The sequence below is a fragment of the Lactuca saligna genome, chromosome 8, assembly GCF_052625555.1.
Source record: "Lactuca saligna cultivar CGN05327 chromosome 8, ASM5262555v1, whole genome shotgun sequence".
NCBI lineage: Eukaryota > Viridiplantae > Streptophyta > Magnoliopsida > Asterales > Asteraceae > Lactuca > Lactuca saligna.
In genome coordinates, this window is record NC_136424.1 from 28,370,316 (window position 1) to 28,385,603 (window position 15,288).

Below are 15,288 nucleotides of genomic sequence, written 5' to 3' on the forward strand. Positions count from 1 at the left end.
GTACGCGGGGCGTACCGACTTCGGACAAGGGGCGTAGGCGAGGAGCGACGTGTTTGAATCCGAGGCGACCTCTGATCTGCGATGGACGGTTTAGATCACTGTTACATCATCGATTCTTCACCGGGTCTTGCAATTTCATGCTTCAACTTTAAAAATTCGTAACTTTCACGTACGAGATCCATTTTTGACGTTCTTTATATCCAAGCGATGGTAGGAACGTACTCTACAACTTTCGTTCAGACACCGTTGGCTAATTTTGAATTTATTTTAAAAGTTACATTATTAACAGGCCGGGAAAGCATTGGTCCGTTAAAAATTCATAACTTCTTCATCGGACGTTCGTTTTCACCCATATTTTTCTCGTTACGCTACTCTTAATGAGATCTTCGATTCTCGTTTAGGTCATGTCAGCTAAAAACCGCTTGTTCTATTATTCGAATTTCGGGTTGTACACTGCTAATCCGAAACTTCGAAAAATCATAACTTCTTCATACGAAGTCAGATTTGGGCGTTCTTTTTATGGACGCTCTCGGTTTAACGTATTCTACGAATTTTGTTTAGCTTGCTAAGGCTAAATCTCTCTCTATCGTAAATTCACTATTTACGCTTCCCGGTGCTGTGCCGGTTCCGTCGCGAAACTTCGACGGGTTATAACTTCTTCGTTATAACTCGGATTTTGGCGTTCTTTATATGTACGAAAACTTTGTGACATATTCTAAAGCTTGGTTAAGATTATTTATTGTAAATAATCTATTGATGAAAAGTCATTTTCGACACTTATTGCCTCTAATTTGACGAGCCCTGATCCGCAGGCGCTACAATTATCTCCCCCTTAGGATGATTACGTCCCGGAATCATCAAAGAAACAGGGCTCGTATAATGAATCCATATGTCATCTCTTCATCCTAGGTAATAATTACAACTTCTATATTCCTTCAAGTCTATCTCTTAGACTTATTGACTGTAAGTAGTACTCGATCGTGCATCTGTTTTCTATCTCAGGTTCGACTCCAAATTATGACCTATCGTCATGTGATGCACGTCTAGACTCAGGTCTCTTAGAGTTAAATTCCAAAACATACTATACCTTCCTTCATGTTCTAATGTGAGAAAAACACATTTTAAAAGGTAGCATTTCTAGCTACAAGCAACTTTTCGTGATACCTCTACTGTTCGCTTTTTATTCCAATATTCCATCTTAAGTCAGATGCTACATCGAACTTGGTTCTATGAACCACGTAACATACTCATCGTAGTTGGACTCAATTCGATATGACCACTAGAGTCGGAATATCAACAATCTTTTTAGTCATTACCGAAACAATGGTAACGACATACTTGAATAAAACGGTATCAATTACTAGCTTCTTGGTAACCTTGTGACTTTCCCTGATCCAAGCGTGAGTCATGTGCTTCTGGTAGTATATGCATCTACTCCCTTTCACACCTACTCATACTCGACCCAAGTATTATCTCGCAATTTTCCAAGTCACCATATAGGAAAATCACATAACAATTTAACGCATCAGATAACAAAACGAAGGCTTTATTATTTCTTGAAACTATTACATAGGTGTTCAAGTTCACCCTAGACTATGCCTCTAATAGGCTACATCATACGATACTATGGTTACTTCTTAACTTGATCTTCGGATTGAAGTCCTTATCCTTGATTCCTTGCATGGTTTTTTGCTTCGTCGAGAATCATGTGGAATACTCTTAGCCTTGGTGGTGTGTTTGGTCTTGCTGCCTCGTTTTTCTTTGGGCAGTCCCTAGAAATATTCCCTTCTTTGTTACATCCATAGCACACCTTCTTGTTGAACGCACACTAGCTGGCGTAATGCCCTGTCTTTCCACATTTGTAGCAAGTCACATCCTCGCTACATTTCCCGGAGTGCTTCTTTTTACACTTTTCGCACCACTTGGCTTCACCTCCTCCTCCTTCTTCAATCTTTGAGAATTTCCTTTCTTTGTTGGACTTTGAAGATCCTTCATGCTTCCTTTTCTCGCCAATTTCAGCTCTCTCCAGACCCTTTTCCCTAATCTGGATCTCAACATTCATGGCTACCTAGATGGCTCCTTTCAAGGTGCTTGCTTGCTTGACCATTGGTCCAAAGTCTGCTGGTAACCCATGGGCAAATTTGTTGACCTTGGAGAGCTCAGTTGGCACTAGTTAAGGAACAAGCTTCATTTTCTCCGTAAAACTTGCAGCATACTCGATGACACTCAACCTTCCCTTCTTTAGATTCTGGAACTCATTGTTAATCTCCAGAAGATCCTGCTTAGAGCAGTACTGCATCTTTAACTGCACCATAAAATCTTCCTATGACATCTTGCTCGCTTCTCCTTTGGGCATCGAATCAGCTAGTAGCTTCCACTAGCTTAGTACTCCAGATTTCAACAGAGGAACCACGAGAGCGGTCTTTTGCCTATTGCTACACTCGCAACTCTCAAACATCGTCTCCATCTCGGAGATCCAGTTCATGACTTCCACTGGCGTCGGGCTTCCGGATAGACTCGGTGGTTTAGATGCCATGAAATCCTTGTATTTGCATCCACGTCCTTCCTTTCCTCCATTCTGGTGGTTTTGCCTAACTATCGGTGGGTTGGCTTGTCCAACAGCCCCACTGTAGTTTCCCTCCTCAGTCTTCCCTTCGTTCAACTCGGGTTGTTCGATCTATATGGTCGCTTCCTCTCAATTTTGCTGGAGCAAACGTCTGTTTTCCTCCATTTGACGATCCAACATCATCTGGATCATCGCTTGCACTCCAGCCATTGTTATTGGCTCAGCAGCAGCTACCACAACCGGTATTTGCTCAATCATTGGGGGTTGGTTTCGGTTCCCATTTGCATTCACGTTTCCGCTATGGGTCCTTGCCATCTTGATCTATACACCGAATAAGGTGAATCTAGATCTTTATTTAGGATTGACGTTTAAATCATCCTTATCACTCCGAAACGTTTTTATGCTAGTTCTAATATCGTATCCGTATGTTTAGAATCCTAAACACATAAGGTTTCCAGATCCGGTCGGCAACAGACCATAGATCCGATCAAACTATAGCATAAAGCATAACAAATCATTTAGCACTTAAAAGCAATTTAGGCATTATTTCTAAAATAAGCTAGTGCTTGTGTCTATTCAGGTGTATTACCTAAATCTATTTGACATACTCCTCACAATTATCACTTAGCATTCTAAGTTTAAGTCTAGAAATTTCCTACAAATTCCTAATTCGCTTAAACTAATGCTCTGATACCAACGGTGACATCCCCATTTTCACGACCAGAAAAGACAGATTTTGTTTATGCTTTATAAAAATCAGAGTACTTCTTTTCATAAAAATGTTGCGGAATTTGTTCCCAGGAAAATACAATAAATACGTTATCAAAACATTTTCGAAGAAACGTATTTTTATTCATTTTAAAACGTTTGGGATGTCATCGTCAATACAGGAACATAAGCATAAACGGAACTTACATTTATTTACACTAGTGATCTACATCTCTTTAATCTTTCAGTGTAATTTTACTTCATATCGACTCTTGTGATATAAATAAACTGAGTGGGTCAGGTTGGGAAACATGGTGAGTACATAGGGTTTTCAACCCACAATAATATAATTATTATGTTTCACAATCAAACAATCAACCCAATTACGCATCCCCATTATCTTCTTTGCTCTTAAGGATCTACCCTAAGAATCAGCTATTCCTCGTTCATTCATTCCTAAGGATTATCCTAAGGAATCGGCAAGAAATCCATCGTTGCCACGATTTACACAATGGGCACTAAGTCTGCATAGTCGCCAGGGTTTAGGCATCAAGTCTACATAATCACCAAGATTTAGGCACCAAGTCTTCATGGTCACCAAGGTTTAGGCACCAAGTCTTCATGGTCACCAAGGTTTAGACTACACCAGGTGAACACATCGTTCACAACACCTACAGGTTGTGAGCCTGCTAGTGTTCCACTGGACTGTCTATAGTCCGTGGTTGTCATCCATACTATGCTAAATGACGGGGCCATCATTTGGGAAAAAGGCTTCTCACATCGTCCACCTCTCACCCTCACCTCGTGGTCTATCACACCTCTCAACTCATCATTCAACTCATATTCCATCTATTATACCTACCCATGTTTACCCCAACATTATCGTAGATATAAAATATATATACAGTTTAAACCATTTAAAACATTTATAAAATCGTTCATCCAGCATAGACAACAAGTATTCAGATAATATGCACACATAGCATGTAATTTACATAAAATACTTCATATCTATATCTAAGATGAAAGTAATTATGCACTCACTTGATACGGTGGTGACCCAGCACTAGAACAGCGCTTCGATACTCTCAAAACAATTTTAAAACCTAGTATCAATACCACTAGTGTTTAGTCTAACGATAACCGTGACAAATTAATAGTCTGACTATTATTATTATTATTATATAAGCGTTAAATAACACTCAATACAACCCATAATAATAGCCCGAATAATTATTTTAAGGACCTAATAACATTACTATAATTATTTGGAAGCTATATTAAAAATTGCTTAAGCGTGGCTCACTTACAACGAATTTTAAAGAAAATCGGGCTTTGCTCGGAGCAGCGTTTCCGAAACCGAAAGACCCCTTTTTCTCGGGACTCCGGGAGCCTCGGGGCTTCCTTAGGGTGCTAGGGGATCACCTAGGCTTACGGGAGGGTTAAAACCCTTAGAGAGAGAAAGAAATCTAGAGAGAGAAGGAAAATGGTGTGAAAAATCTGGAGACCCTCGCCCCCCCCCCCTTATATAGCTGCGAGGCCTCGGACTACGCTGGGCGTAATCCTTGGCCACGCGGCGCGTAACTTCGGATGAGGCTGCCAACGAGCATCCAACTGTCTTGCACTCGAAGCAGATAAGAGCGAGAGTACACGGGGCGTACCAACTTCGGACGCGGTGCGTAGGAGAGGAGCGACGCGTCGGAATCCGAGGCGACCTCTGATCTGTGATGGACGGTCTAGATCACTGCCACAACATCGATTCTTCACCAGGTCTCGCAATTTCATGCTTCAACTTTAAAAATTCGTAAATTTCGCGTATGAGATCCATTTTTGACATTCTTTATATCCACGCGAAGGTGGGAACGTACTCTACAACTTTCGTTTAGACTCCGTCGGCTAATTTTGACTTTATTTTAAAAGTTACATTATTAACAGGCCGGGACAGGATTGGTCTGTTAAAAATTCATAACTTGTTCATCCGACGTCCGTTTTCACCCATCTTTTTCTCGTTACGCTACTCTTAATGAGATCTTCGATTCTCGTTTAGGTAATGTCAGCTAAAAACCACTCGTTCTGTTATTCGAATTTCGGGTTGTACAATGCTAATCCGAAACTTCGAAAAATCATAATTTCTTCATACAAATTCAGATTTGGGCGTTCTTTCTATGGACGCTCTCGATTTAACGTATTCTATGACTTTCATTTAGATCGCTATGGCTAAATCTCGATCTATCTTAAATTCACTATTTACGCTTCCCGGCATCGTGTCGGTTCCGTCGCGAAACTTCGACGGCTCATAACTTCTTCGTTATAACTCGGATTTCGGAGTTCTTTATATGTACGAAAACCTTGTGACATATTCTACAACTTGGTTAAGATTATTTATTCTAAATAATCTGTTGTCGAAAAGTTATTTTTAACACTTATTGCCTCTAATTTGACTAGCCCCGGATCTACGGGCGTTACAGGCACAGTGGTTTGGATGCCAAAAAATCCTTGTACTTGAATCTACGTTCGTCATTTCCTCCATCCTGATTGTTTCATCTAACTATCGGTGGGTTGGCTTGACCAACAGTCCCACTTTAGTTCCCTCTTTCTAAATATCCATCATTCAGTTCGGGCTGTTCGATCGGTATTGTAACTTCCTCTCGATTCTATTGAAGTAAACGCCTGGTTTCCTCCATTTGAAGATCCAACATCAATTGGATCATCGCTTGTACTCTGGCCATCATAATTGGCTTAGGAGCGACTACTACAATAGGTATTTGTTCAATTATTGGGGGTTGGTTACTGTTTCCATTTGTGTTCCCGACTCCAATTCGGGTTCTTGCCATTTTGATCTATACACCGAATAAGGTGAATTTAGATCTTTATTTAGGATAGATGTTTAAAACATCATTATCTCTCCGAGATGTTTACATGCTAGTTCTAATATCGTGGTCATACGTTTAGAATCCTGAACGGATAAGGTTTCCAGATCCGGTCGACAATAGACTATACATCCAAACAAATAATAGCATATAGCACATAAAAGAATTTTAGGCATCTTTCCTAAAATAAACTAGTGCTTGTGTCTAAAATATAGTAGACACTCATCTCACAATCATTGCTTATCGTTCCAAGTTTAAGTCTAAAAATCCTACAAATTCCTAGTTCGCTTAAACTAATGCTCTGATACCAACTGTGACATCCCAATTTTCACGGCCAGAAAATACCGGTTTTGTTTATGCTTTGTTTCAAAATCAGAGTAACATTTTAAATAAAAGTGTTGTGAAATTTGTTTCCAAAATAAAATATGATAAAGATTTGTCAAAGCATTCTCGAATAAATGTATTTCATTAAAAACCGCGGGATGTCATGTTCGATACAAATCAAAAGCATAAACAGTACAACATAAGCCTTACAATATTTATTCATATCTATAGGCCTATAATTCGTAATCCCTCATCCAAAACATCACATCTATACTCGAGTGCCACTACTTGTAATACAAGAAACTAAGTGGGTCAGGCTTGGGAGCCTGGTGAGCACATGGGGTTTTCAACCCATAATAAATAAGTTTATTAATTTCATCAACCAACAATAACCCGATTACCCGTTCCCGTTACTTTCACTTTACATCCCTAAAACACCTAACATAAGGGACTTAGCCTAAGGATTATCATCGAGGCCTCTCATCATTTTATCGTTCATTGTCTATTTCATCTACCCATTTTTTACCCTAATACTTTTGTAGATATAAAATACATATACAGTTTAAATTATTTAAAACATGTATAAAATCGTTCATCCAGTATAGATAGCAAGTATGCGGGTTATATGCACACATAGCACATAAATTATATAAAATACTTCATATATATGTGTAAGATGAAAGTAACTATGCACTCACTTGTTAAAGCGACGACTCGAAATTCAAGCAACGCTTTGCTTCTTAAATATATGATTTCCTTCGACGAAACCCAGTATTATGACCACTAGATTTTAATCTAATATTTATTGCTACTAATTATTTTTCTAGACTCATCATTAATACAAAGTCTACTTCATGATCTATCAAGTAAGGAACAACCAGGTATGATCATATCGGAGGTAGGTTCTGTTTGGTATACGAGGTGTACTATTTGGAAATCCCACTTTAAACACCTCACTAAATCACAGCCTAGACATCATTACCGTAGGTAGATCAATCAATATAACGACTTGTAATTACTGATAAATTTTGTTTATAAGTTCATAATAACAATATTGTATATATATATATATATATATATATATATATATATATATATATATATAAGCTATATTTAAAGTATGGTAGGTGTATCTCACTTACAGTGGGTTTTTATTAAAAACCAGGCTTCATTGGAGCAGCGTTTCCGAGCCGAAAAACTCTTTTTCTCGGAGCCGTCGAGAGCTCCGGGCTTCCGCCTCGTGCTAGGGGGTTCGATAGGCTTTTTGGGGGGTTTAGGGGGCTAGAGAGAGGGTTTGGAGAAGGAAAGAAGTAGTGAATTGGTGAGGAGAAATGGCTGGCTTCGTATCCTATTTATAGGATTCCAGGACCACTCTCACACCGTGAGGAATTTGTGCTCACGTCGTGAGCTGGCTTGGGCACCAAGGCAAAGCATGGTGGTGACATGTGGCATCGGACGCAGCAGGTAAAACAACCAAACTTTAAAAATTCATAACTTTCGCATACGAGCTCCGTTTTCGACGTTATTTATATCCACGGGTATGTAATGACAAGATCTACAACTCTCCTTTTGACTCCGTCGGCTAGTTCTAAAGTGATTTTAGATTTAACAGTGTGAGAAGATTATATTGTTAAATGACTGCGTAAAATTCATAACATCTTCATACGGACTCCATTTTCGTTTGTCTTTTTATCGTTGAGTTCCTATTAATGAGATCTTCAATTCTCATTTAGGTTGTGTAGGCCAAAAGTCGATCGATCTAAAATTCGTATTTCGGGTTGTGCACTGATATACCCAATCTTAGAAAAATCATAACTTTCTCATACAAAGTCAGATTTTGGCGTTCTTTTTATGCACGCTCTCGGTTTAACGTATACTACGATTTTTGTTTAGATCGTTAAGGCTAAAAAGTCATCTATCGTAGATTTACTATTTATGTCACGCAGCATCATGCCGGTTTTATCGTGAAACTTCCACAAGCCATAACTTCTTCGTTATAACTCGGATTTCGGCGTTGTTTATATGTCTGGAATCCTTCTCACACTTTAGTTTTTACGCTTATTTTTATCATTTATTTATTATATCATTATAAACAAATACAAAACACATAAATTCACATAATATTCAAGTAATTCATATTTAATTATTTATTTCTTCAAAATAGGTTACAATAGTTGACCTAACTATTAGATCACTGTCCTAATGTTTAGTCCAGGAACATGGGTGTTACAAAATCACACATAATTTACATGTAAATATATGAATCACATCTAAATACATGTGATTTACATGTCAAATGTAATTCACATGCAAATAAATGAATCATGTGTAATTCACATGTAAATTACAATGTGTTTCTCTCCATATTTTATGTTCTAAGAATGTTGATATAAGAATGGAAACAAGAGATGAAGTATTTCATGTTTAGTTGTTTAAGCAAGACAAATCATTACCTAATGAAAACTTAAAATCTTATTCAGTTTGACTAATTCACAAACACAAATTCACAATCACATAAAGTTAAGACTTAAGCAATTTAGTGTGTACTAATTACAAAATAAAATATAAGTTAACCTACTTAACACTACAGAAACGATTAACGTTGATTTCGAACTTACTGGAAATGGAGAGCTTTATCAAAATAAAGTAATTTTTTAAATGATTCGTATTAATATCCTAACAGCAAAATGCATGAACATTTTATTTGAAACTAGTAACAGACTAGCATGTATCCTACGGACATGAAGTCTTTTGAAACGAATTAATCCTATACAAAAACTATTTTACTTAAAATGAATTTAAAGTTTCAATTCATCATCAGCATCATCATTTTCACTTCTAAAAACTTCCTAAATCCTATATAACAATTGATAAACTTAAAATTGGAGGAAATCAAATATAAAAACTAAAAAAACACAAAGAAAGGAAGTCAATGAATGAACTTACATGATAAATGAAAGAAGAGCAGCAGTTGAGCCATAGATAAAGGAAAGAAGAGGTAGTGTGGATTTCTCAGTCAGAACTTCTAAATTCCAAAGAAGCTGTAATGTGGTGTTCAATCTTATTCATGAGTATTTATACAAAACATCATATTTGGAGCTTGAAGATGAACTTTTGAGTTTGGTGGACCTGATATGGTTCCTTTCTTAACAGAATGCTAGCAAGAGGTTTTTTTATTCATTTTTTCATTAATCTTTTGGTTACAGTTTGTGCAAATTACAAAAAAAAAATAAATAAATAAATAAATAAATAAAAAATAAAAAAAAAATCTATTGTGGCAGTTTTGTGGTTTTCACTACTTATATTTTGTTTTTTTTCCAATGAAACCATAAAAGTTTGACATTTATTCAAATGCCTGACATAACTATTTGTTTTTGCCTTTTTAACTTTTTCCAATGTATTTTTCAAAAAAATGTCAACATAAAAAATATTATGTCTTTTTTTGATCACTTTCTTGGGAAAATATATAAAAAAACAAAAATGAAAAGTTAGATATCAATTTTGGTTAAGATTGTAAAAAATAAAATTAGGTTTTATATGAAAAATATGTCAAAATGTTAGAAATAACTCTTTTTCAAATTAATCGTGTTGACCTAAAGTTGGAGCACCATAATCGGGTAATGGGTAGTGCACTATCTTCTCAATTGAAAAAGGAATCTAGTCATCAACATTGTTGAAAAGAGGGATGTTTGTCTGAGGCATCTTGCAAGTGAAATTGGAGTATTTCAACTTCTTAATTTCACTTGTTTCACCCGACTTCATAAGAAATAAGTGATATGATTCACGTATTTAACACAACAATGAAACTATAAAATCCAATATCATGATTCCAACCATCAGAAATGTTCTTGGGTGTCTAAGAGGATCATATCACATAGAATTCGAACGATGAACTGCCTAAGCAATTACTTACTCATTAGATATATGATTATGTAGAAGAAGTTAGCCATAACTCGTAAGTAAACATAGATTTGATTAGAAAGAAAACAGAATAATCGTTTTTTCCATTTAAATATTGATATATATGCAACAATATCAGTGACCAATGAAAAAGTATAATAAACTAAAACATTATATAATGATCTCCTAGTTGGTTGAATCACTTATCACCCATAAGGAAAGTAGCATTTGAAGTTCAATTATTCATACAGATAAAGCCACATGACCATATTCATTTTAGTGAGTTATTATATCAAAACTCAATTAGGTTGCTAAAACATCCAACTAGTTGACACTTTAGCAAACGAAAATCAGCTAACAGGTGAAGAACTTATGGATGAACAACCATAAAACTGTAATAATTATTAGAAATGATAATGTCAGGAAAAACTAATTTTAATATCCAATAACTTAAATAAATCAAAGTATTGTTAAGTAAATAACTCAAATGTACCTGCAAATCCAATTGTTAGGATCTACTTCGAGTTTGTGTGTAATTTTGATCCTCCGTTAGATTTCAATGTTATCGTACATTAAGAATCGGTGATTTAATGGTGATGAGAGAGAGAGAGAGAGAGAAAGAAAGAAAGAGAGAGAGAGAGAGAGAGAGAGAGAGGGGGGGGGGGGGGGGGGTGGAGATCAATGTTGAGGACATCTAGCATCTTAATAATCAGGATAAATCTCGATCGTTGGAGGATTTCAAAGTTCACCGGAGCTAATAAAAATCTGAACTCGTAGGTTAGGTAGACAGACGTCAGAGGAGGAGTAGTGGTCGTTGGTGGACAAGGTGAAGTGATTCATTGAGATGGTCGCCGATGGTGTTGTAGCTCTGGTTGCATTTATTTCTGGCGGAGATGCTTCATTGGAATTAGAAGCGACTGGTGCAATATAATCGGTAATAGCGGAGGCAACCATGGATTTCGAGGTTAGGTCGTAGATTCGTCGATTTAACCACTTGCAATCAAGAGACAAGAGTGTGAAGAGATGCGGAGGCAGCCAACGATTCCAGACGGTGGTGTTGGATTTTGGTAAACAATCGACGATCAAGGCTTAGGAAAAAAGATGATCAGTGAGAACGATGCAGGATTTGGGAGATTGATCTTTTGGTTGACTGATCTTTTGAATATACTATTATTTTTTATTGAATTTACCATTGTGGTTATTTTTAAGAAACCTATTATGCCACTAAATTTGGTAGTATTTACAATTTGTGACACTCATCATCTAAGTCATCTAAACAATTGATCCAAAGTTCCACCTTCACTTATTGGGTTCTCGTGAAACTATAATCATTCTATATATATATATATATATATATATATATATATATATATATATATATATATATATATATATATATATATATATATATATATATATGTTTAAGTTCATGTGAGACGATCTAATTTTGTAAGACCGTAAGACACAATCCTACCTACCCATTTAGTAGATTAATAAAACTATTTTTAAAACGCAAAATAATTGAAAATTTTCGAAAAAAAAATTCAAATATTATTTTCGGAATTTATATTTTCCAAATAAAAAATAAAAAAAACACCAAAAAAATAATAAAAAATATATATTTTTTCACATATTCTAGTAAATATTATAATATTCTACATATCTGACAAATCTAATAAAATATTCTAACATTCAAAAAATCATATTAGACTATTTACAATGTAATATTCTATTAGAATATTTCACATATTTTTCAAAAAAAACGGTAACCTTTTTTTTTTTTTTTTAGGTAATTAAAGTTCCGAAAATAATAATTAAATTTTTTTTCTTTTTTGGATATTTTCTTTTATTTTGTATTTTAAGATTATTTTTAGATTTTGTCTAACGATCTTACAAAATTAGTATGGTCTCAAATTAACCTGAACATATATATATATATATATATATATATATATATATACACACACACAGATGGAGAAAAATTCAATAGAGAATCATTATTAATCAAGGAAATAATGAACCAATTCAAAGCATCATAATTTAAATCGAACAACGACAAAAGAAATGGTTGTAAACTTTTAAAATAAATGCATATATACCGGATTCTAACAAAACCTATTTCATTTTTTCATTTAAAAAATTTTTTAGGCCAAAAAAAAAACCGAATATACCGTTGTTCACGATTTTTCGTCCTCTTTCCGTAGAGATACATGATAATATATAAAAAAGAAATTTTTTTTCAAAAAACTCACTTAATTTTCTTAGTTTTTTCAATAATTAAGTTTATTTTTATGAAAAAAAAAAAAAAAAAAAAAAACAATTATACCAAGAATATTAATTTTTTATACTCTGTTAATAAACATCAACACAGATTTAAAAAAAATGAAAAAAAAAAAAAAAACTTTGAATAGTGTAGATTAACACTATGAATCTAAACTGTAAATATTTCAAATTTTAACATTCACAATATGAAAAATGTCGAACAATTCAGATTCACATTGAAAATCTGAATTACTTATGCACACTGTGAATCTGAGAAGGTTCATTAAAAAAAACAAAAAAACTCTCGATCAGTATAGATTCACACTGTGAATCTAAACTGTAAATATTTCAAATTTTAACATTCACAATGTGAAAAAGCTCTGATCAGTTCAGATTCACACTGTGAATTTTAGGAGGTTCACAATGTGAATCTGAACAGACTTACAGTATGAATCTGAGCAGGTTCACAGTGTGAATCTGAACTGAAATATCGTTTTTTTTTTAATCATGAATATGAATCTATGTTTAAAAGGTACAAAAAATATGAATTTTGATATATTTATTAATTTTTTTCAATAAAAAAATAAACTTTAAATTTTTTTCATCAAAGAAAATGAAATGAGTTTTTTTCGAAAAAAAAAATTCATTTTTAATATATTATCATTGATCTCTATGGAAAGAGGACGAAAAATCGTGAACAACGGTATATCGGTTTTTTTTCGATAAAAAACATGGCCTAAAAAAATTTAAAACGAAAAAATTAGTGGGTTTTTTTGTAAATGGTAGATTTTTTGGTATAATCCGTTGTGTGTGCGTCCAATGTAAAAATACACATCTACTTCCTTGGCTGTTGATCGTTATGATTTCCGACGCTCACGATAGATTCCTCGGTTCCTTGGTTCTTAGTTTTAAAAAGTTTGAAAAAAGATACAGTAGAATTTGTTACTCGGTTATAAATAGATAATAAGAAGTGTTTTTAGAGGTTAGAAAAATAGTGAATGCGGTACCTTAATACATTTCCATTGAAAACAATTCAAAATGTTTCTTAACCCCATTGCAGTTGATCATCAGGTTTTTTTAATCGATCAGTCTCTATCCAATTTTCCGACATCGCTACTAACTTTAACAATTATTAGATAATGATACCCAATAGAATAACACTAAAAGTCATGATAGACAATAATTAAAGGCTAATTTTTCCGAATCTGCTGCCAAGAAACCAAGGAACATTTTACCAAATCTGAGCTGCCATGCAATCACTCGGAAGGTTCATATCGACAATTTTCGTGAATCTAGCTGTTGCCATATTGTCATATCCGTACGTGGGCTCCGTACGTACTTCGTACCCTTCTTCCGTAGAGATCTCAGATCTAATCCAAAATACCATCTTAATTAACCCAAAATCCTATATAAACCATCAACAAGAACACTAGTTTCTCTCAAACGAAGCTTACATACATACAGTTTATACTTGCATCAATCTCTAAACTCCATCTCTTCATTGGCTATGTCGTGCTCTAGTTTCGAATCCTTAAGAGACTTGCATGACTCAGTGAACAACCTGCTTCGTTCCTCCGACATGAAGCGAGTTCTTTCCCACCATAAACATGACCAAAAGTGGGTTCAGAAGGTCTCTGAATCGTCTTTAAAGATGTTAGATTCTTGTGGTTCGACCAAAGACATACTGTCTCTTGTTAAAGGTCACATCCAAGAACTCCAGTCCACGTTTCGCCGAGCCAGTAATGGTGAAACGGAGAAGAAGCTAACAGCATATAGTTTTCAAAGAAAGGAGTTGAGAAAACAGATGTTAAAGCGTTTAAACTCGCTGAAGAAGATGAAGAACGCGACTGGTGTTACTGGTCATGATACCATGATCGACGATAATCAGATAATTGTTACAAATGTGCTCAAAGAAGTGAGAGAAACCATTGTGATATTATTGGAGTCAGTTATGTTGCTTATGTCCATGCCTAATCCTAGCCCTAGCACAACAAACCTGATGATCAACTGTAATGGGGTTTTTGCAGCCAAGGTTAAGTTTACGAGGGTGAATAGTCTGAGCCCATGGGAGGATTGTGACGTGCAAGCCCTTCAAAGTGCAATAGAGAGACTGGAAGCTGTGGAAAGCGCCATGGAAGATCTTGAGGTCGAATTAGAGTGCATTTTTAAGAGGTTGATGAGAACTAGGGTTTTGTTGCTCAACATTCTCACAAACTAGGAGGTTATATGCTCAGAATATGCTACTATTTTAGTATTGAGATGTGTTATAAGATAACACCGTCAAAAACTTTGGTTTAATGTAGGTAGTATAAAATTGGTAAGAAATTAAATTAACGTTTAATTACTTGACCGAGGAAGTTATACGTTTTTTTTTTAATATATGAAAGAAATTGTTGATAATTTATCAAGTTATTTTCTAGTTTGTAACCAATATTATATTGGTTTATAGTATCGCTTACAAATCTATGTGTACAACCTATGGAAAACATGAGGTAAGCAAGAAAAATAATATTAATAATTAAAAATGATAATGAAAAATTAAAAATTTATAAAACTTATTAAATTAATAAAATATAAGTTTTGTTTAGATAATAAGAGGTATTTAGCTTTTATTTTTAGTGACAAAAAACAATGGAGCATAAGTTACAAATTAATCAA

At 34.8% G+C, this 15,288-nt stretch overlaps 1 protein-coding gene across 1 annotated transcript; it reads left to right on the top strand.

Annotated features, from left to right (window-relative positions):
* Positions 1 to 14,065: 14,065 nt before the first annotated feature.
* Positions 14,066 to 15,030, top strand: LOC145012101 (uncharacterized). Its single transcript, XM_078970885.1, has one exon. It carries the CDS (start codon positions 14,138 to 14,140, stop codon positions 14,846 to 14,848), a length of 711 nt encoding a protein of 236 aa, XP_078827011.1. The 5' UTR covers positions 14,066 to 14,137; the 3' UTR covers positions 14,849 to 15,030.
* The last annotated feature ends 258 nt before the right edge of the window (positions 15,031 to 15,288 follow it).